This window comes from Anneissia japonica, unplaced genomic scaffold (assembly GCF_011630105.1).
Source record: "Anneissia japonica isolate Jap-2015-1 unplaced genomic scaffold, ASM1163010v1 scaffold287767_len825999_cov190, whole genome shotgun sequence".
Taxonomy (NCBI): Eukaryota; Metazoa; Echinodermata; class Crinoidea; order Comatulida; family Comatulidae; genus Anneissia; species Anneissia japonica.
The window spans coordinates 444660-469517 of record NW_022707033.1 but is presented as its reverse complement, the minus strand read 5'-3'; the positions used below and the strand labels follow the sequence as shown (position 1 = coordinate 469517).

Here is a 24858-nt window from a genome sequence, read left to right as displayed (position 1 = left end):
TATTTTCATTCATGTAGTCATTCATGATTCATGCTATCTTGTGCATCACGTTCAAGTTCTGTTGAGTATTTTTGTATCATCATGTATTTCAACTTATTTACGATAAAAATTATTGTTACTGTTCTTAAATAAACTAAAATTTATAAAGAATATTATATGTCCTCGTTTCGTCGAAGTTGAAATTAAATAGGTCTATGTGGACAATTCTGCATTTAGAGTGTCCCCCGGGAAACAAATGAAAAGGGAAGAGGACAGTTTTCTTGTTGGCTTCGAAGATGTCCCTTAATATGGAGGTTCTGTAGTGCGTTTTTATAGTGCAAATTTTGATTTTAGAAGGCATTTAAAAGCGAAGTACAAAGTTGAAATTTCTATTCAGAATAATTCTACTGTTGACATTGAAGATCATTGAAAAGTGCTGATACTCTCTTAAAATATTATGTCGCCCTCTTTTGATCCCGTGCTTTCGAATAGGCTTACGCCTCCAGCCAGCTATTTTCTTACGATTGCTTACCTGGCTAATGTTGAACCTGCTGAAGAACAAAATGTAACAACAGGTTTCATGTGTATTTTGTGAATTATTTCGAATTTTAATTTTAATTTTTCGCGAGGGAACTTCAAGAAAATGTCAGGACTGTTTAAATCCGCATTCGGTTATTTAAGTGGAGGCCAAGGTGGCGGTGGGAATGATTTTGTAGGACAGACTGTCGAGTTGGGGGATACAAAGCTTCGGGTCAAACGGGTGATTGCAGAAGGTAAGGATGGGCAGCTTCACCGAAAGAGGCCGCTACACTGCACTAGCCTAGGCAAGGCCTAGGCTTTACTCTACTGCTACTACTACTAGGGCCTAGGGACTATAATAAGTAAATTACATTTACTTGATGAATTTATTCTTCGAAATGACATTATAGTATTGAACAAACAATAAAGTTTAATTCGAGTATATCTTTCATATTACATTTACAATATAGACAAACTAAAAATAAATAAAGTTAATGTATTAAATGAATAAATAAAATAATGACAATGTGACAGCCATGCCATAATGCCTGTGTAAATAATGATCATGATGAGTAAATGTATTGTACTCACTTTTATGTGGGGGTGGGGATGCGGTTATTGTAGGTTAACTTGCGGGTCTCATGGATGCAGTAACTTATATATTCGATCCAATGAAGCCTGATTAATAATATGAAAACAAATGTATTTCAGTCAAATTTTAAGGGTCTATTAAAAATATATTTCCTTTTGGTTTTATAGATATTTTTTGGGCACCCAGTGGGCAGAAACAGTCTTTTTTATATATAATGTTTGTGTATTTTATTTGTATTGTACACAATTTATATATAAAATTATGATGAGAATGTATAATTTGAAATGAAATGTAAAGAAAAATCCAATTGGCTGAATTAAATATTAATTTATCACTTGTTTGTATTTTATTTATGTGTGTGATATTGGAAACATATTCAGTATCTTATATGGAAATGCAGTGAAGCAAGAATATATATTTCATTTGTATATTGTACAGTATTATGTTTTTATTATGAATTTATTACGTATATTTTTAATAATCAGATGTATCGTAAAGGGTGCAATGGTAAGTGCAACAAACAATAAAAGAAGAACATATAAGAATCCAACTTGCTTATCATTATGTAATTCAAAGATATAAAAGTCCTAGATTTAGGTTCACTACTCTCCCGGCACGGCACTCCTTACCATGTGACTGGTTTGGCCCTGAGTTGGATTACGACTGAGTTGACTGGCATCTACTTATAATCACAGTTGTAGGGCCAAAAATAAGAGCTAATACCTATCATAAAATGGTTAAATTGTTGGAAATTTTTCTCTGATGTTGGGTTATAATAACTGTGAAAAGTCTCCATAGATATAGTATTTTCTTAGGACAAATCTTCAGTTGATTAGGGACATTTCAGTTGCAGGTAGGACGTCAAATGGAATGACATCACAGAAAATCATCTGCGCATGCGAGATTCTAGTTTGCAATTTGTCCAAATCTACGTATGCAGAGAATGTAGGATGCCCGGTAGGACGGTCACACATGAGTGATTCTGTTCTAGCATTGCGTCGTCGCACAAATCAATAGTTCCCTATTACTCATCTAGGAAAACCAATCAATGCTAGCTAAACGAAAAAGAATCAAATTTGCTTTTAATCTATTGTATGTTTCTGAGCTTAAGATTACTGTATACAGTATTCTCTCATAAGTCAATTTTCCGATGTTGAAAAATACTTCCAATTTTCTCATTGAAGGTGGGTTTGCATTTGTGTTTGTTGCCCAAGATGTTGCAACTGGAAAAGATTATGCTCTAAAGGTAAACATTTGCTTGTAACTTATTTTGCATTGAAATTTATTATTTTGAACACCACTTACAGTTTCCACTTATAATTTCCAGTTATGCTCCTTCTGTAATATTTTCAGATTAATATTCAGGTTCCGTGAACCTAGAATGCCTTGTATTGGAATGAATATCACTTTTTTGTACATTTCATTGATACCTTTTAATTTACCTTAGTATATTATTAGGCCAAATAAAAAAAATTTTAGTTTCTCATCCCCTTGTGCATCCATTTTCTTTGCCTCAAACATATATATATTTTTAAAATTTTCATTATTTTACGAAATGTACGAAATTCTGGCTTACTCACATCAGTAAAATTCCTCTCGCGATTATTCGTGGTTGGGGATACATATGGTATGAATCATGTCTAGTGCTTTTATTTTCTTTCAATGTGTCTACTTGGTAAAAATGAGAAAGCAGTAGCTGTTTCCTATCGACCATCTTGGATTTGCCATCTCAGAGTGAAAAAAAAAGTGTTTGTTCTCCTTTTTTCAAAATATCAGGATGAGAAACTGCTTTTTCTTTTTACTTGGCCTTATTTTTATATTTTTTATGACATTTTTATTCTTCAGAGACTGTTGGCTAATGATGAGGACAAAAGCAAGGCTATTCTCCAGGAAATTACTGTGCTTGTATCCTTAATTAGTTCATTTAGTTAAAATCATTGTGGAAATAACAATTAGTTAAAATGTTGTTTTTAATGCAGATAATTCAATTTATGCTTATATACGGATATGGAAATATTAGGCGAAATCTTTTTTTTTTTTTTTTTTTATGCCTAGAACCCTCCAAAAATTGTTACGAAAATAAATTTCTTCCACATTTCCAGGCATTAAATATTCGATAGATTCTGTATTAACAATTGAACCAGTCCCTCACATTTCCTGTCTCAACTTTCTGTTTGCTACTGTAAATGAATAGCATCTGGTAAGCATCTACGTAAACACTAACCACTGAACTATAAACACAAAGTAAATCCACTACCACATTGTAACCCAAAAATTGTCAATAATTACAGAGTAAAATTTACAGGTATCAAAGGAACCAGTAGAATGGTATAACTGTAGTTCCTCGGTTATAAGCCCACCCCCTGGCTTAAGCCCAATTTTATGTACCAGCTTCTGGCAAAAACCCAGGATATTATTTGAATGAGTAGCTTACCTGATTTTTTTTACTCTAAAAATATCAAATATTAGTTTTGAATTAGGCATGCAGTGTTAAAAAATTGCATTCTGATTGAAAAGGGGATTCCTCCATAAGCCCACTCCCAAAATTGGCCCAATTCTGTGTTCAAAGGGTGGGCTTATACCAGAGAAACTATGTAATGATGATACAAGTAGATCAAATATTCTTCTTATATTTGATCTACTTGTAACAAACAACAAACTTAGGTACAGTATAATGCTCAAATGTGAAGAATGTACTTATGATTATAGAGTTCTATAAAATGTAGATAAAATTTATTTTATATGCATTTTTAAACCAGAAAAAGTTGTGTGATTTATATTATTGCACAGTAAAAGATGGCCATTCACATTAAGCAGTTGTATATTATAGTAAAGCAATACTTCTCTAATATGAAACAATATTTTAAGAATTTAAATTTAATAATATGATGTGGAGAAAATTAATTTAATTTTAATATTTTTTGGATAATTTTAATGTTCCAGTTAAATACTGCAATAATTATGCTAAGTTGATAAGAATCTCAAGTCAAAAATTCTCAGTTAATAACATGGACAGATACATTGATTAGGTGATGCTGAATCAAATTGATTGAGGGAGCTAATATACTTTCGTATTATTTACTGCACAAAATGTTCATAACAACAATAGCACATACTTTAACATTTGTTAGCGCAACACTAGTTTGATTGTGTTCGTGTGAGCAATGAATGAATTAATGTATCTTTATTGTTTTGGTCTGTGCTTCAATAGAAGTTGATAGCCTACAGTATTTGATTTTTTTTTTCCAGATGTAATGTTCTAAACAAATGAAGGAGTTTTCTAATATATTTACACAGATACTAATTTATTTACCTAAATAAATGTAATTGTAGATTCATCTAGAAATCTGAATCTAATTATAATTTAACCAGGGTTGTCATTTTTCATAATCGGGTTTAAACCAATTGTGTTGCTTCTTAGGTTAAGTATCGACAATGTTTGTGGACAAAACAGGACCATAAAAGGGCTAGTTGTTTTGAAATCAGTGTAGTGGAAATCATTAAGCGATGTATATTGTTGCTGATCAATATATGTGAAGAGATTTCACATTGATTGTATCTGTTAATGAAAGTGCACGCACGCTAATTGTAAAGTGTTTTACCCCATTTATTATTGCAAATAGGAAAACAGTAGCTGTGTTGGCAAAAATAATTATCTGACAAAAATATGCACGCAACAAATTTAATTAAAATTTTCCCTGTGTAGTCTAGGTGATAAAGAGGTATATACTGTATATATTTTACAGTGTAAAAAAAGTGTACTGGTTATTTTCAACAAATTACTTAGGAGAATTTTTTTTAATGCAATTCATTATTTTTATTCAAGTTATGTTTTATTTCACATGCAAAATGTAGTTATTTACAAGTATCATATCATAATGATAGAAATAAGTAAAATTATACAATTTAAACTTATTTCTATATGAGTAATTTCACAGTAAATGGACATGATATCCTAACATTTTCATTCAAAAATAGAATACAGATGATTTTGGCTAAGCTCTGTGAAACAGAACATATGATATCAATGTTTTGGAAAAGGGGTATTATAAGATAGTTAAATTGTCTTTTCAAAAGAAATATGCATGTTTGTATTTTAATACACTACAAATCCTATTCTCATAGAACGGACGAACAGGATTTTTACATACATTTGGGTCAATGACTTTCCATTGTGGGAAAAAAAAAATGCATGATTACCAATTTTTTTTAATTTCTTACTCTATATATTCACTAATTTGATAAACATTTAAAAGTAACAGATATATTTCTTTTTTAGGAATATTGGGCCATTTTTAAATTCATAAATTTTTTGACATACAATGTTACGTCCGTTACAAAAAAACCATCAAATTGCATATTTTTTTAATAAAAAGGGTTTTATTTTTCGATCTAGTGTGTTATCTTATTAGTTTCCAATATATTTCTTATAGAAATAATGAATCCATCCTTATAATACAATTTAAAAAAAATATCCTCCATCTACAGTAATTTTAGACATTTTTGTCATGTAACATTTTTGTATGGTGAAATATGGCTAAAAAGTATGTCAATTTATCATTATATTTTTTACTGTGAATTGTGTGATCATGAAATGATTTTTAATATGTAAACTAATTGATATGATGATATAAATGTTAACAATAAAATCTTTAGTTATAGCTTCCTAAAAAATATTGCTTGGAGCATGTCTATTTACTGTGAAATTGCTCATATACAGATTAACAATCTGTAAGGATCTTAAATTCCATACTTTAATGATTATGCTTTCTTTCTATTAATACTATCCATAAGTATTTTTTTTTGTATGAATCCCTATCAAACCATTGTAAGTTTGGATATATTTAATACATTGAAATAAATCAGATATAGTGTGATTTACTGGTAGTGAATACATATTGTCAGACAGATAATATGTATTCTAGACAAATTCAATCTCACATTAACAAAGACATTATCATAAGATTTGTAGATAGCTGGTAAGCTTGATATGGTTGAACTCTGGTACGTGAATGTACGACACTGAGCCTAATATGTTTGCTGTTTGTTAGATAACAAATGTTTCATGTGTATTGTCAAGGGTGTTGTAGACATGATATCATCATTATCATCTCTACCACCAACTCCATTATTTTTATTGTCATAATCATGATTGTCATAATATTATCATCATAGTTCATCAACATTCTTATTACCTCCTCCAGCAGCACCCAGGGACGGATCCAGTAGGGGGGAATTGGGGGCATGTGAAAAAAAATTAGTTACAAAAATTGAATTTAAAAGCATCAGGCAACTTCCGAAAGCATATCAACTCAGTCCAGTTATCACTGATTTACATACATTTTACTACAAAATAGATCCTGAAATTGATTACTAGTAAATAGAATGGGTATTAGATTTTGATAAACAAGGAAATTATTTTCTCATTTCTGATTTTCAGTACTAGAGAGGTATTATATTCCTTAAATGCAAAAAATCAACAATTAAAATAATTTTGCTTTACAAGTTTTTTTTTGCCATGTGCTTGAGATTTTAATTTGTATTCCTTGACGTAAATAATCAGAAAAAGCTCTCAGGGCATCCAAATATTGTCCAGTTTATGCAGGCAGCAGCCATTAATAAGGAAGAATCGGACACAGGGCAAGCTGAATATCTCTTACTCATGGAATTATGTACAGGTAAGGATGAATTATTGGCTATTGTTGCCATAGATACATAGAAATATCAGCAGTGGTGGGATACCAACGATTGTTTTTTGGGCAACTGCACTTACAAGACTATTAATTTATACTCAAACTATTCCGAAATTATGGGAGTCGTATAAACTACAAGTTATTCATTTATTAATTACTACTCTATTTTATTAACCATATCTTGATAAATAGTGCATAAATTAGAACAATTAATAGTATCACAAACTATTGTTGTATTTGTTTATACTATACCAATTACTATGTATTATTTAGCAAGTTTGTTATCTGGGAAACTTAGTACTGTATGTATCACAATCATTGGCTACTAATTTCAATGTCTGCCACAGTCTGTAAAATTGATAATATGATATTTTGCAAACATATAATTTTTGTCTGTATTTTATATATTTGTTTATAGGAGGTGAGCTTGTGAAGGCACTTAATGATAGGATATCAGCTCTTTCATGTAAGCAAGTACTTCGGGTGTTTTATCAGACATGTAGAGCTGTTCAACACATGCATAAACAAAAGCCTCCAATTGTACACAGAGATCTTAAGGTAATACTGTAATTACACTGTCAGGCCTGTAGTCTGGGGGTTTCTATGGTTTGGTTAAAATCGTTAACATCCCCCAGCCCCCTTTCGGATCGAATCTCCTCTGATAATTCAAACTACAAAAAAGGCCTTTAAATGAAGGTTAAAATCACCATTTACATACCGTAAAACCTCGAATAGAAGCCCAATGGGCTTAATCTCGAGAGGAAGCCCATTGAAGGCGTCCCCCCCCCCCTCTTTAGTTTGCAAACGTAGCCTCAAAAAGAAGCCTATGGGCTTCTTTTCCAGATAGCATGGGTTTCTATTTTGGATAGTGCAGTACATACACTGTACATCAGTTTCAAAGAAACAAAGTAAATTAAGAACATGCCTGGCTTCCACAGTAGTTTAGGTGATTTAGTACCGGTTAATACACTTCATGATATGTCAGACTGATATTACAGTGGCCCTATTGTTTTATAGTAGGATTTCCCAAACTTTACAGCATTCATTTTGAAAAGAAGTCCCCCTATTTACTTTGCAAAAGTAGCCTCGAAAAGAAGCCCGTCCAAAGTTCACAAGAAAGAAGCCCAGGGCTTCTATTCAATGTTTTATGGTACTAGAATTCTTAAGCTTTTCATTTGGAAGCCACAGGGCTTATTAGGAACCGCACCTCCCTCAACAAACCCTATACTGGTATGGACCTGACTTTATTAGATGAACATGGTTTTGTGTACAATAACAAAACTGGTAATTAAAATTTACTGGTGAAGAAAGATTGCAACACTGAAGAAAAAGTGATGACACTGATTATGGCACTCATGATGAAACCATTGATAACGCTGATAATGTTAGGCCTACTGATGTCACTGATGATGTTATTAATTATGCTACTGATGATGATATTGATGATAATTTTGCAAATTCTCAAAGTTTGTGCTACTATAGAGTACCACAGTCGTGTCGTCACAATGCCAGTTGGCGCCCTCTGTCGCCAAGCAGATGTTGGTTACCGTTCATTACGCTAGAATGACTTCATAGGCTTTCTGGAATAGGCATTTTAAAATCTAATATTTTACCATCACAATGTACTAAAAACACATGCTCGCATTGTATTAGTTATCGAACACACATTTAATCATCAATTAAATTTACAAAGAAAAACTAAGATACAACATCTTAATAATTACATTAGAAATTGGATCAATGGTTTGTCAGTGGGGAAAATGGCGTTCGATTGAATGCATTTTGCAACGATAGCAACAGAGTTTCATGTGGTATCGTAACGTAACACTGTAGTACTCTATATTATATTGTTATTATTATTAAGTTTTGTATAGTTGACACTAGTACCTATCTGAGATGCTAGGAAAGCAGACTGTTACCAAATCAAATAATAACTAAAATAGAAACAGGAATCAACAACATAAATTGACAGTCTGAGACAAAACAATTAAATATAAACTCTTCTTTCTCACATGTCAAATGCCTTAATCTGCCTGTTTTTTCATGCGCTACAGTATAAACCATAAATAAGCCGTTAGGGAAAACATGTTAACAGCAAATTCTTAGTATGATTTATTTGGTTATAAAATGTTCATGTATTTAGTATTAAGCTCAGTCTTGTAGTTAATTGAAGTCATTAAATTAAATGAAAAATTACGCATTTTTCATCATAATTACAGTTTTCAGTTTATGGTCATATGGCCATACAGGAAACTTGTTTATTGTCATATTTAGTGTTTATTAGTCAACCAATCATTAATTTTCTTTATGGATGTTAAGTCCTGTCCAGATTATCACATTTTATTTAACAAAAACATGTGACATGCCTATTAACCTGATGACATCGCATCCTGACCATATATACATAGGCTAAAAATAACACTTATTATTTAAGTGCTACTTCATCTGTTGAATAGGCACTACACTGAAGCTTAATAATGTTATATAAAGCACCTCAGTGCTTATATAATTTTTACCACCTGACTATACTACCAATCATAGTATGTGCAAATAAAAAAATCTGATAGTGTATTCATTTGACAAAAAACATGTAGCACGCCTAAATATGGTCATGATGACATCACATCATGACCGTATATAGGCACATCATGACTATATATGGGCAGTTTTTTTATGAATGATAATCTGGACAGAGCTTTAGATTTCATGTTTGTTAGCTATATTTAGACTATGACTAACAACACAGATACAAATACTTTTATTATTATGTGTAAATAATATAAACATTGTTTTAATTTACTGTTGTAGGTGGAAAATCTGTTAATAAGCAGTAAAAATATTATTAAACTATGTGATTTTGGAAGCGCCACATTGAAGTCTTACCAACCAGATGAAACATGGAGCTCACTCAAGAGGAGTCTTCTGGAAGATGAGGTCAGTGCACTAACATTCATCATTGTATGAAATTTTTTTTTTTTTTGGTGAATAGGTCTACTATTAAAGACTGTAGGTCTACCACTAAAGACCCTCCTATTAAAGACCACCTCTAATTAAAGACAACTTTTCTGTAGTCCCAAATTAACATATGTCTTTTATCTTTATTATTCTAATTTGAGACTAAAGCTGGTAAAAAACCATGGAAACCCTGGTCCTAATAGTGACCTGTATTCCTATTTTCTTCGTCAGTGTTACATAATAATATTATAATATCATGTACTTATCTTAATATTTATGGTTAAAATCTTCTTTTTTCATCGGTACATTTCCAGTTTGTCAAAGTCAAATATACAAACTGCATTGAAAAATACAATACAATTTTCTCATGCATTCATTAAGATATCAACTTCATATGAGAGAGAGATTGTTTTAGCTGACTGAAACTTGCTGAAACATACAGATAATTCAAACAAGCTCTTGTGATCTCGAAAGAACCAATGAGGGCAGTATAATAGAGGCAGTAAAGCTAAAAAAGATCTATTAATCAATCAACTATTAATCAATCAGCCAAGTGTTTCTAGAACTCCTCATGAAGGCAGTATATTATAGAGGCAGTAGAGCTAAAAATGATCTATTAATCAACTATTAATCAATCAGCCTCATGAGGGCAGTATGATAGAGGCAGTAGAGTTAAAAAGCTCTATTAATCAGTCAGCCGAGTGTTTCTAGAGCTCCTCATCTGAGCTAAAAATAAATGTCTCAACACTGACAGTGAACTTTGACATTCTTCAAAATGCTTTCCCCTAGCTTCAACGGCACACAACTCCAATGTATCGACCACCTGAGATGCTGGATACATATAATAATTATCCAATTAATGAGGCCATGGATATATGGGTAAGATAATCAGTTTGTTTGTTAAGGATTTTAGGAAGATGTATTGAATTGTTGAATTAGTTTTGTTTCATATATTGGTAGATTGGCAAATCACTCTTAATAAGTTTTTTAACATTGATTTTATGAGATTTTATGATTATTCTTTACTGATAAGCCACATAATATAAATCATTATCTCAAAAAAAGATTTACTCAATCAGTTTAATCAATCCATACATTTCCCAAAAATGTGTACGAGGGGATGACATTGTCTTTAATATGTGTTCCATTGTTTCCAGCATTTATTCCATTGTTTTTAATATGTATGCCATTGTTTGTAATTATCCCAATGTGTTTTCCATTTTTTTTTCAACAGGCTCTTGGTTGTGTGTTATATTTACTCTGTTATGGGCAGCATCCATTTGAGGACTCGGCTAAGCTCCGTATAATCAATGCTAACTTTGTTTTACCTGAAGATGATAAAGAATTCTGTGTTCTGCATGATTTAATTCGTAAGTAATATATTGATTATGTTTGAACTCAAGGTTATGAAATATAGTAGAATCTCCTCTTTTAGGACACACCTATTATGAGAAGACACCCCCTGTAAGGGGACATTTTGTGGCTGCCAATCAAGGGAAAATATATCTTTCAACACTACAGCCAACCCCTAGTCAGGAGACACCCTTATTAGAACACTCGCAAACCAACAATGCAAGCATGTTCGATGATGCTCTACCATTAGCTCAGAGCATGTTCGATGGTGCTCTGTCATTAGCTCAGATTGACTCATATTTTAAAATTAATAATATTTTTTTAAATTATTCTCGTACAGGTGGAATGCTTCAAGTGGATCCAAGAAATCGCCCCAACATCAGTGATGTTGTTGCTAGGATACAAGAAATAGGAGCAGCAAGGAACGTTGTCCTGAAAACGCCGATCGATCTTCATGACGATGCCATTTTAACAGGAAGCCCATCCAGACGGGAACCAGAACCACAGTCCCCTCCGCCTGGTGAACTGGATAGTGGGAAGTTCCTGGGAATTGTGAAGGGTGGTGCAGGGAAATTATTCAGTAATTTAAAAGATACGTCATCAAAGATGGTTAATACCGTAGCAAGGTATGTTTTTTAATGCTATGCTCAGATATGATGAGTTATGCTAATGTAATGTTGAGCGGTGTTAACTTGTGCGCGTCATAGTGAACAAAAGTATTAACACACAATTACTAGTGTATGATAATCCGTCAACTGACCCCAGATTAGCATACTCCAATTCTGAAAAAAGAATACTGGTGCTGATAAAAGCAACATTGTTTTATAATTCAACTCTTCTTTTGGTCATTTTCAGATTCTTGATAATGAACAATTAATTATATATTCAAAATGTTGAATCCAACATGACAGCATTGAATACTAACTGCTTTCCCCGATGCTGGAAATATATATAGAATAAACCTTTGATGCACACACTTAAAGAACAATGTAGCTCATTTGTCCACAATTGGAGAATGCAATTCAAATAAGGGTGCACAACAGATCATTTATGTTGACAATCTGCTCATTCTGCCATCAAGTGCTCGCAGAGAGCAGATATAGGTTTGACCGCTGACAGTCGTACAAAGAAGGAAATTGTGTAAATTTATCTCATTTTAAGGTTATAATTGCGATTCTGCATTTCTATTTCAGTTATGCTAAAGGTGATGTGGATATTTCTTACTTAACAAGTCGCATCATTGTGATGTCATACCCAGCGGAGGGCTTGGAGTCAACATACAAGAATCACATTGATGATGTTAGAAGCTACTTAGATTCAAGGCATCCAGGCAAATACATGGTGTTTAACCTAACACAGAGGAGGTACAATGCAGTCAAGTTTAATAACAAGGTCTGTAGTATATTTCATTATTTTTTTTTTTTTAATGAATTAGACTTTTGTAACGGATCACCTTGATCAACAAATAATCCGGCCTTCTTGACATTCTTCTTGGTCAAATTATCCAAGTCAAGTGGTAAGATTAGTCTGACCATCATGCATGTGCAAAATCTTGACACCTACCTTGTATTCAAATCCAGGTGTGAACAGTTTTATGGTTTGACTACGGTAGAGTTACCCTTTGTATGACTGAATTCTCTTGATGATGCATATGGACTGGAGTTGTTTCAGAAGCACAGCTCGGAAATTATGGAATTCAAACAAAGACTGCAGTTGGAAGGCAATAAGCATATCCACCAAGCTAAAATTCCACTGACATAAGCACCATAGACAAACATGGCCTAAATAATTTTTTATTATTAAAGTATTATTGGATTTGATTATTAAATGAATATTGTTTATAGAGTCAGTGATGATATTACTTACTTGTCATTGCAGGTCACTGACTGTGGTTGGCCAGTGAAGAGAGCTCCCACCTTAAGCCTATTGTACACCATTTGTAGAAATATGTACCTCTGGCTTCAGAAAGATCCCAGTAACATTTGTACGCTTCACTGTCAGGTATGTTGATCAACCAATCAGTCAATCAATAAGCCAATCCATACTTTGAACTACACATGCCCGTATTAAGGTCAATGAAGGTCAATCTACAAAGAAAACATACACACAACATAGGTTTAGGACGATTGACCTTGAATAAGGACATGCGCATTTCAAACTACTTTGTCTACTTTTTTTTTTGTGCTACTTTTAGGCACAAAGTCTAAGGATATTCTAAAAACGGAACTTGATCAATTTTCTAATAAGTAGCCATCCTTTCACAAAACAAACACACAACATGCTCTACTTAAACTAGTCTCATCATGAGGCTTATAAAGTCCAGTTGTCTTTGGTCCTATTGACATGAATTGCTATTATTGTTATATTTTTTTAAAAGTTATTGTTATTATTACCATTACATGTATTTCATTTTGCAGGACGGTAAAGCAAGCTCAGCTACGGTTATTGCATCTTTCTTTGCTTTTTGTCGGATGTTTCGTTCAATTGATGCTAGTTTGTATATGTTCACAGTCAAGAGAGGACCACCAGGAGTTATGCCATCACAAAAAAGGTATATTATGTAACATATTTATTTTACCATATTATACTTTATGTTTATTACCAGTATCTTAATATGTTGTTATACATAATAAATATATAAATACTTTATTTAGCTTTTGTGCAGTGTACATGTTTTTATACAGTTCCTTGGCATTTCAAGCAAACATTTTAGTTATGGTTTTTATTTTTTCATAGTTTTTTATTTCACATTTTTAACATATGTGTGTTCTGTGTTGGTCAATGACCCAACCTTATCCAGATATAGATGGGCTTATTATAATCTATGTGACCTTTCATTTTTTTACTAGGTATATGGAGTATATATGCTCCATGTTAGCAGAGGAGCCAGTCTTGCCCAACCCTCACACAGTGCGCTTAAAGAGCCTCATTTTGACTCCAGTACCATTATACAACAAGCAAAGGTTGGTACCTTACCTTATTCACACACATTTTGTATCTTAATCTCTGTCCACACTATCAAATTTTCTTTGACAAAAAACTGCTGTATGCCCATATATAGTCATGATGTGCCTATATATGGTCATGATGTGCCCATATATAGTCATGATGTGCCCATATATAGTCATGATGTGCCTATAAATGGTCATGATGTGCCCATATATAGTCATGATGTGCCTATGTATGGTCATGATGTGATGTCATCTTGACCATATTCAGGCATGTCATGTTTTTGTCAAATATAATTTGATAGTCTGGACAGGGCTTCATGTTATAGTCTTACTTCTGTACTTGATATCATGACCATATATAGGCACATTATGACCATATATAGGCACATCATGACCATATATAGGTACATCATAACCATATATAGGCACATCATGACTATATATAGGCATTCTACATTTTTTTTGTCAATAAGTTTTGATATTCTCGACAGAGCTTAACAGAAAAATATCTGACAGTATATATACAGCATAGAATATTGAAGGATTTTTTGAACTCTGAACTCTAGGATTTGAAGATATGCCTCTCAACCATCAAACCACAGTTATTTTTATAATAATTTTTTTTTGTTTTGTTATTATCCAGGAATGGATGTCGACCATTCATAGAAGTTTTCCATGGAGAGGATCGTATTCTAACAACGTCACAGGAGTATGAGAAGATGAAAGGGTTTCGTGTAGGAGACTACGAGGTTGAGATCCCCATCAACTTGGAAGTGGCGGGAGATATCATGATCATTGTGTACCATGCTAGGTCAACGTTTGGAGGCAAGATGCAGGGAAAGGTAAGCTGCTTAAATGATGTGATTTCCTTCTCCAGAAGAAGCCTTAAAAAATTAAATTTACACATTGTTTTGTTAATACTGCCAGATGTTATATTGCATTCTTAGAAATGAGGTAGAATTTAATAAATTAAATATTTAAATGTATTTCTTTGCAGCTAGTATTCAGTGTAATGGTATTCAAACCTAACAAGTTAGCTTCTGTTTTTTTTTTACCAATAAAGTTGATAATAATAATAACTTCCATAATTCTTTTTAGCCTCTAAGCTTTAGCATATTTCACATAGAGTGGGGTTGTTTTCATCTGGGTTCTTCTTATTGTTTACTTTTTCAATATGTTCTTTCTTTTGTTAGTTTTGAAAGAATACTAAATAACAGGTCCATCAATATTATGTTTTCTATTTAATCATTTAGTGTTTTTGTTTACTCCAGGTGACAGCGTTGAAAATGTGTCAGTTTCAGTTCCACACAGGATTTATTGCTCCTCATGACAAAGACATTAGTTTTGATAAGTAAGTATTGTAATGTACAGATTTATATAGTGAAATAGTCTCAAAGCGCTAAAGGTGTGGACTGATTCTTACAGTAACTTGCTTTTTCCTATGGTTCTCTACATGTCTGAGCTACCCAGTAAACCGATACCAGCTACTCTTGTCTGTCCAGTCCTATTTTAAAAAAATACAGGTGTAAAACAAAACTGTTATATAATTCCCCACTACCATCAATGGCATGGATGTAATTATGGTGGGTGGAGGTGGAAGGGGCCACCCAGCCTTAAAATTTTCCACCCAGTCTAAAGTTAATTTCATGGCCCTTCATCCACCCTTATTAACCCACTTTTCCCATCTTTTTCCCACCCACTCTTAAAATGTGTATCACCAACCCTTATTTTTCTACAGCTACAACCCTGCTGTGGTAAGATTACTAAACAAACAAATCTCATCCACTTAGCATTATTTCATGGGCTGGTGGTACCCCACCCTCACCACTGCCTAAATTACTTTCTGGCAATATTCAATTTTGATACTAATTTTTGTAAAACTATTTTTATTTATATATTAATAATGTTTTATATTCCAAATTTTACCTTTACTTCATATACATTTATATATTTTTACCCATTTAACTTATTAACTACTCAGTGTTTTAATGCAATATTTTTTATGTACAAATTTTTGATGTTTTTAATACCAAAAAAGTAAAGAAAGTATGTTGCTGAATGAAACGTAATGGAAGTGACGATTCAAGCCTTCTTTATGTAATGATTCTTTAGCCAGCTGTCCTAGGCCAAACACACACTGTAGACGGCCAGGGTGTGCCTCGATTTAGAACCCTAAAAATACCACAATCATACTAATACCTCTTCTTTTCGTACCCTCAAGGTATGAGCTGGACTGCATTGAGCAACCAGATAAGTTTGCCGATGTTTTTGAAGCTACTGTTCGAGTTGAGGTGACAAATAACGATGAAGCAAATGATCACACGCTACCGTGGGTGAACTTTGACACTCAACGGATCAATCCCAAGTATTGCTTTAGTGGTCCAGATGAACAAAAACTAATCTTTAGCCAGTTCAGTAAGTGTTGATGTCCAGTTGAAAGTACCATGTTGTGTTTTTACATTAAATAGATACTTTTTTTAAATATGGTTTGTGGAGTGCTTTGGTTGTTCGAAAAAAATCCTTACTTTTTCCTAGGACTAGTTCTAGGAATTTGGGATTGGGTAGTAATGTAATGTAGTTCGATTTATATAGCGCTTTATACTCAAGTCTTAGAGCGCTTGTTGTGTGGACTAGCTCGTACAATATCTTGCTGCTCCCCTAAGGATCACTTCATGTGTGAGCTACCTGGTAAACCATTACTAACTTTCTCTCATCTGTCCAGAAAAGGGGCTCCATGAACCAGTACAGCCCCTTTACTGTTTTCTTTAAAGTGTACATGAGCCAAATAGTGTATACTGGCCTAATGTTTATAGTCCTTGTCCGGGAAGACTTGCTCCACCAACAGAACCATGGGCGATCATGCCATTCGAACCTGCTCTGATATTATGGCTGTATGTTGTGTTGCCCCTGCCTTAACCGCTCAGCCATTTGACTTGCCAAGCATTTTAACTGACAAATCACTGAATGCTTTGCATTGTGTTAATATTCTTCCATTTCTATACATTACAGAACATATGGATAGGAAAGATGGAAAGACTGCCCATCAGAAGAAGGAGAGAAAACCAGCAGTAGAAACAGAGGAAGTTCCATCACCCACGGAAGATAAACAAGGAAGTGAAAAAATGGGAAGATCGCAGTTCAACGATGCTAACCCAGAGCATATGGAACGATTGATTGACGATTCCGATGATGACGTTTCTGATGACTTTGGTTCATTTCAAACAGAGCGAGCCAATGCTCGCAAGCCCACAAATTCTGAATCATCGAATAATGGTATTTTGTTTGAGGCTGATTTCACCGCAGAAAATATGCATGCAGCATCTACTAATGCAAACTTTTTTGAAACCAGTTTTTCTCCAACACATTCCAGTCAATCCCAGTCTCCAGACGTTGTAGATCTTCTTAACATGGGTAATTCTGGTTCATCTCAGGATCAAAGCCAGAATAACAGCCGAGAACAATTAAATGAAGTAAATCTTTTTGATACCGGACCACAGGAGTCCAGTAATTTCAACTTGCTTTCGGATCCGAATGTGGTACCAGGGCAAACACCGGAGGCTAACCTGCTTGGAGATACTTTTGACCCTTTTAATCAACAGCCCAAAACTTCATCACAGTTGAATACTCCTCAGCATAAGGCACATGCTCCGAGTCAAGATACACCAACACTACAGACTGCAGACGACCTTTTTGATCCATTTGCTTCAAGAAGTCCGGCAAGAGCTCCCTCTCCCAACCCACCGACGATAAACGTGAATACAAAACCTGCCACAGATGATACTTTATTTGATCCGTTTGCATCGCAGAAGAACAGTATCACGTTAACTCGTCAGACTCACAGTAGTAATGACTTGTTTACGGATTTCAAAGGTTTTCAAGAGAAACCAGCAACTATCAAGCAGGTAAGAACAATTCTGATTGGTTGAAAAGTTTGCTTAATGCATAAATACTATCAGCTATTGCTTTTGGTTATAACGTTTGCGCTAATGGTTTCAACTTTGTTACTTTCTTCATATTAGACTTTTCAGTTCAATTTAATTTATTTACTTTATTTAGTTTTTACTTATTCACTTGCTATCCTAATGGATAAGTATGAAGCAGCACAGAGCGTATTACATTTTTTAAGAATAAAATGTGCGTTATTGAGGGATTGCAAAGGCATCTAAATAGTAATAATACATTAGCTGTAATAATATACTGATAATACTGTAGCTTGGTGGTTTTTGCATTCCAATCCAATGTTCTTAGATTAAACTCCACTCCCTAATCCTCAATACGTGGCTAAGGCTGTATTCACACACACATCCCTAAGGCTGAAGTATTTTACTGCTTAAACATTTTAGCGTGTTAACTGGGCAGTTGCATATCTTACGTTTTGCTGATTAAAATGGTCAGTCGGTCAATTATCAGAACAAAAATTTGGAAGTGATTCAAAGAGAGCTTAATATTAGCAGTATAAAATATAACAATTAAATATAAACTCTTAAAATTACACTATCTAGGAAATAACTACAATCAGTGTCATAACATGAATAATGCTAAGAAAAGATTCTAAACACATAAAATATATTAAATTTAAGATATAACTTATTCCCAGTATATTGATTTGCTTTTACAATTATGTTTGTAGCTTGTAGCCAAAAAGTCATATAAAAATGAACATCAACCCTAAAAAATTTTAAATAAATATAGTTTGTTATCCTCCTTTATCATTATTCAATTACAAATTGGATACAAAATTGTTGATATATTTTGTTTAAAAATCGTAAAAATTATAGTAGAATATGGAAGTTAGGGCGGAGATGAGAAATCTAAAACAGCACAAATAGAAGCTACAAACAAATGATGCTGAAAGCCAACATGAAATATAAAGACACTTAATTATTTGTGAATACAAAGCCTGAAAAGAAAAGAAAGCTCAAAGTGGGTGTGGGAGATGTTTGATCTCCACCCTGTCTACATTGTTGTCTCTTCCATTTAAGTGTGAGCGTAGCTCTAGTTATTCCACTGAAGAAGGCTCATTCAGAGTCGAAACATCAGGCTACTAAAACACTGTTTTACAAGGTCTTCATAACTTATATTTTCTATGTAAGTACAACAGATGTTTAATTGGCTCTAAATACAGTTATTGTAATGCATTTCATTATAGCCTAAAAGTTAGCTGTTTTTGTTTTGTTTTTTAAATGAATATTATTGTTATTTTGATAAATGTGATATCTATTTCCTAAATAACTGTTACTGAGTAAAATAGTAATTGCTAAGTTTCCCTTGGCAAAAGGAGTATGTGGAAGTGTATGGTTTGGATTGCTCTATACAACAAAATGGACGATTCCATTATTTTTTAGAAGTAATTTCTGCAAAGGGAAAGCTGGTACATGTAGCTAGTAGACTAATAATTTCTTTCCAGATTTTTTTTTTAATGTTTACATTGATCAGGATTGATGGCGTTATTATTCATTTTGTTTCTACACATTTGAAATGTTATCAGCATTTTATACTCTCTGTGTAGTATTTTATATTTGGGAGCTGATAAGCCAGCAATATCAAAATATTATTGTCTGGTCACATGATCTCCCTACAGTATACTGCCCTCTGAAGACGGTGATGCAGGCAGTAAACTCGTCACGGACAGATACGGAGCAGACAGTGTATTTAATTAAATGAATCCATAAGAAGAATGAGATATTGCTATTGCATTAATTATTAATTTATATACTATATCATTTGTTTATATTTTTTATTAGCTCTAAATAATGGTTATTGTAAAGTATTACATTATAATCTTTGCAATAATTTTGCTTTTTTTCTTATTGAAATGAATATTATTGCTATTATACAGTAGCATTGTAAATTGCCCTATTAAAAAATTTATGTAATCAAGTATTTGATTTGCTGTTAATAATTATGTTTGTATGTTTGTAACTATTTTTCTGTTGGTTGAAGCTGAGATCATATTTTGAATAGAATAATATTCAAATATAATATCATTCTTTAGTAGATGTATTATGTGTACTCATATTTAAGTTTCTGTTATTTTAATATTTCAGCAAAGTAATAGTGGTCCCGATCTTATGCAAGGCTGGAATGCTAATGGGCCTAGAACAGCACCTACCAGTTCAAAGCAACCAGGAGGTATGGGCTCAGGAATGAGGCCTAAACCCCAACCTGCAACCTCCACCGATCCATTCGCTAATTTTGGTGAGTCTTGGACATTATCAAATATTTGAAATACTGTGTAAGATTCTCAACAAAAATCAGATAAGTGACTTCCAGTTTTAGTATTTTATATCTGAATTTTTTAGTGTCAATTTGAAGTGTACTTGGCCCTGTGAGAGAATATATATTAATTGCTGTTTTTGACTGTTTGCCCAGTCCAAAATAGTAAAAAGCATAGCCAATCAAATGAATGAATGGTTTTTTAATGATTTTAATTATATTTCCAGGAAATATTGGTAGCACTCTGCCTAACAGCAATAAAAGCCAATCCTTTGGATCCTGGCAAGCAAAGTCTTCCCCAATACATCAAGCCCGCCCTCAACCAGCTTTCACACAACCATCACCAAAGAAAACTCAGCAGCCTCCCCAGCAGTCACAGTCAAAAGCACCTCCGAATTACTTTGCCGGTGGGTACACAGGATCAAGCGTGTTTGGAAGCAGGGATGAAAGAGGAACAAGGGGTAGCTTTCCAATGCGTATGTACACTTCTCCTTTACCCCTTATTAAAAATAAGGATGTTAGTTTGGGGTGCTCTAATACAACAACATGGATGATTCCATTATTTTCTAGAGGGGTTCTGGAAATGGAAATATGGTACATTACAATTATAGACTATTCTTTCCAAATTTTGTTATTGTTTATGTTTTTCAGGATTTATGGGGCTTAATTTCATGAGACTACCACTTCTTTACATCTTTTAAATAGCATCTCATACTATTTAGCATCTTATTTTTGGGAGCTGATAAGCCAGCAATTTCAAAATATAATTGTCTGGTCACATGATCTCCCTATAGTATACTGCCCTCTGAAGACGGTGACGCAGGAAGCAAACTCGTCACGGACAGATACGGAGCAGACAAATAGATTGACATGAATATATGAGAATGATGAGATATTGCTAGTTTTTTTTTTTTTTTTTGTATTTTATTTAATATTTATGTATTTTGTCATCCATTTATTATCTTTCTTTACTTTCTTCTCTCTATACTGTAATTATCTTACGCTTTTTTTAAATATTTATATATTTTATTTATCCTTTTAAAGAAAATGATTTATTTATTTTATTATTCTATGTATTTGACTTGCTATTTATTAACATTAGCTACTTGTTAATTATCTTTTATTTATCCATTTATATTTCTCTGTATTTGATATTCTTTTAATAATTACTGTCTATTATTTTATCTTAGCTGGTGCTAAGAAGGCAGACTTTGGTGATTTACTGTCAGGTCAAGGATTTACCCCATCAACAAATAAGAATGAGCCACGTTCAATCAACTCAATGCGACATGAGACGCTGGTACATATCAAATAATTTCTGTTTATGTCCTATATGTATACAGTAACAAACATAATAACAAATTTCAACCAATCATAACTTTTCTACTGTCCTTAGCAATAGCATTTGAATTTGGTAAACAAACTATTAATAATACCTCACTATTTTTTTCCAATCTTATTTTGTTTGCAGGTAAAGAAATACTACCGTAAGGCTGTTTTGACTGCCCACCCCGATAAACAAGTGGGCACACCAAATGAAGATTTAGCTAAGCTAATATTTCTGGAGCTGAACGATGCATGGTCTGAGTTTGAAAAGAGTGGCCAAAAAGCTCTGTACTAGGAAAAAAACATGATGAAATAACAATTCAGTTGTTTGGTGTTACGGTTGAAGATGTGGAGATAGAAATCCCAAGATAAGAGAGCCACTGAATCTTGTAGTATACCACAGTTTTTTCCAAAATGAAGATGTTAGTTAAACTTGGAGTTAAATCTAGAATTAATGATGTCAAATATTGATGTGTTTATATGCTACACAAAAAAACTCTTTTCAAGCATGCTACAGTGGACCTTACCAGAGTGACCATCAAAAAAATAACAACTGACCATCAGAGCAGGGCTATTATTTAACATGCGCATGTTTCACCACCACAAGCACATGTGCTTATATATGTTTACACTGTCATGTTGTGGGAACTTAGCTTATTATCCAAGGGGCGGTGTTTGACAGAAAGGTGGTTCAGTTGTTTGGCTGGTGTTTCTTCAGGCTCTGTGTTTTGCTAACAACCTTTTTTTTTTAACACCATATTTAACAATAAATGATTTATCCAGGAAAGTTGGCCATTTGAAACAATTGCTGCTTTATAACTGAAAACTCTTTTTAAGCTTAGAGTGGAGGATTTTCAGTTGTGAAAAGGATCCCGAATTTTTTTCTAGGATTAATCCCAGGATCTTGCTTTTAGAAAGTGGGTGCTTAATCAGCAAACCACATCTTCAATCCAAAGAAATTATTCTGACTTGCTCCGAGATTAAAACACTTTCTATTTTCTTCCAAACATCCATTGTAGTCAGGCATTAACATAATATTGTACTTCTATATCATAAACTCATTTAATTATATTATATGAATAGGTTACTTATTTTATTTTATTTTTGTATGGAAATTCACTCATCTCCTAACCTGTTCCAAATTATTAGACTGAGGTTGTAAGGCATAGAGAATTTGTTTAAAAGTATTATCTCCAAGATTAATCCACTGGGGGATTAAGAAAATATATGTATATGTATACATATACTAGAATTACATTAATTATTCTATTTATTTTTTTAAATTATAGAAACTTATAAATCATCTACGTGTCTACATTGATATATTGTAATATAGGCAGAGGAACTATATAGGGGTTTGTCAGGATGTCATAAGATGTTTAGTTAAGTTACCAGTCTGTCTGTAAAGATACCCAATGTGCTAATGTGTACCCATATAACATGTAGCACTCACACAGGACTGTACTTACACACTACTTATTTTGAAAGCATTATTTTGTAACTGTACAAATATAACATGGAATTAGATTTGCTCCAGTGAAAGACACCAGTTAATGTTAATATATAACACATACCCTAACTTTGATCCCAGTAAATGTGATTTGCCCATATTTGGATGTAATATGACATCATGACCAATTATGGGTACATCACACAGATTTGTTACATACAATTTTATAGTATGAACAGAGTTTAAGATACAGTATATTATAATTGTTAGATGGTCATAGAAACGGGATGACTGTATATTGAAGTAAGGATCAAAAGTTCTGTTTTAATAGTAATAATGATAGAAAGAGGTATGTTTAAGGCACTTGTGTGTATTTTGGTGATCAGTACTTAAATCCAAATTATATCACATGTCCTGAAGGTGCAATTATATTATTCTTTATGTTGAATGAAGTGGTTCAGATCATTCCTATAAGTGTTTTCCAATTACTGTTTATTTTTATTTTTTATGGATGGGTGAAGATAAATTTAATATATGATACTCTTGCTAGTATATATTTTATTTGGTTGACTAAAGTTCTGTCTACACTATAAAATTCCATGTGACAAGTAAATGAGATATGCCCATATTTGGGTGTAATATGACATCATCATGCCTATATATGGGCACGTCACATAAATTTGTCACAGAATTTGATAGTGGGGACAAAGCATTAAATAGAAGCTGACATTACTTTTTTTGGTTATGATTATACTTCAGAATTTATAAATAATACTGTATAGTCAGTCTATAGGAAGTATTAATATTTTTATTATTAATAATTGTTATTGTAATAATTATTTTAGTAATATTATTGTTATAATTAATATTAATATAATTAATAGTGTTATAAGTGATGCAATTTCTCAGTATGCAGGTAAAATACCAGGGTAAGAGATACCTATGTAGTAAACATTCACAATTTGTATAAAATGCCATGATCAATACCGGTTAAATTTAAGATAGATTCTACTTATAACGATGATTGTTTCAGTGTTACCAATAATATTTAATTATGGTAAATTATTTCCCATCTTAAAGTTTTCCTACCTGCTCTCTGTGTTATTTTTTTAAAGAATGATCATGTAATGTAATTAATATTTATGTATGGATATCATGCTCATTAGCATACAGGTAGCACCTGTGATTTTGGTTACCTGTATGTATAATTATATGCGCAATATTTACATAGTATTTCTACTTTTATCTGTATTTGCATGTTTAAATTTTGACGAGTTTCAGTTAAATTTTCTTGTTTTTTTTATATAATTAGGCATTTTCCAAAAATTTTTTTATCAGTTGAATCAGCTTTTTTTTCAGTTATGTTTTTTATTACACAACTTCATGTGGTTACAATGGCGATATACAATTTTTTTTCTTTGCCTTTTAAAAGTTGCAGTTATGATTTATATGTTAAATTTAAGAGAGCCTATCTATCCTTAAGTATTGGGTTGGATAGATAAAGGTCAACATAAGAATGTAAATTCTAGATGAAACTTGAAAATATTTTATTATATTTGACCTCTCTAAAGGTGTATGTTATAAAAGACAATCTGACCTCTCATAGACATGTCGTTGCCTTGGTTTCATGTTGTTAGATACTATAGTGTAATGAATAAATTAAGTCTAATGAAAGACTTTATGATCAGTCATATTATGATCACTTATAACTTCATATTTGTGTAAACAAAACATATGTAGATACTGTATTCCCTTGATACGGGCTTTCACTCAAATTTGAATTTTATTTTACTATTCCAAATTTAACTTGTATCAAGTCACACT

At 32.7% G+C, this 24858-nt stretch overlaps 1 protein-coding gene and 2 non-coding genes across 3 annotated transcripts; all 3 read left to right on the top strand.

Annotated features, from left to right (window-relative positions):
• The first annotated feature begins 494 nt into the window (after window positions 1-494).
• On the top strand, window positions 495-24725 carry LOC117106331 (cyclin-G-associated kinase-like). Its single transcript, XM_033247705.1, is given in 20 exon segments — window positions 495-752; window positions 2275-2336; window positions 2936-2995; window positions 6654-6768; window positions 7202-7341; window positions 9592-9717; window positions 10528-10617; window positions 10973-11108; window positions 11432-11717; window positions 12285-12483; window positions 12970-13092; window positions 13509-13642; window positions 13941-14054; window positions 14686-14884; window positions 15314-15393; window positions 16264-16457; window positions 17052-17944; window positions 20090-20240; window positions 20486-20734; window positions 21449-24725. Coding segments are annotated over 20 exon segments (3912 nt in total). The 5' UTR covers window positions 495-622; the 3' UTR covers window positions 21880-24725.
• LOC117106334 lies at window positions 19563-19691 on the top strand. The gene has a single exon (XR_004445048.1).
• On the top strand, window positions 20992-21120 carry LOC117106333. The gene has a single exon (XR_004445047.1).
• Window positions 24726-24858: the final 133 nt, after the last annotated feature.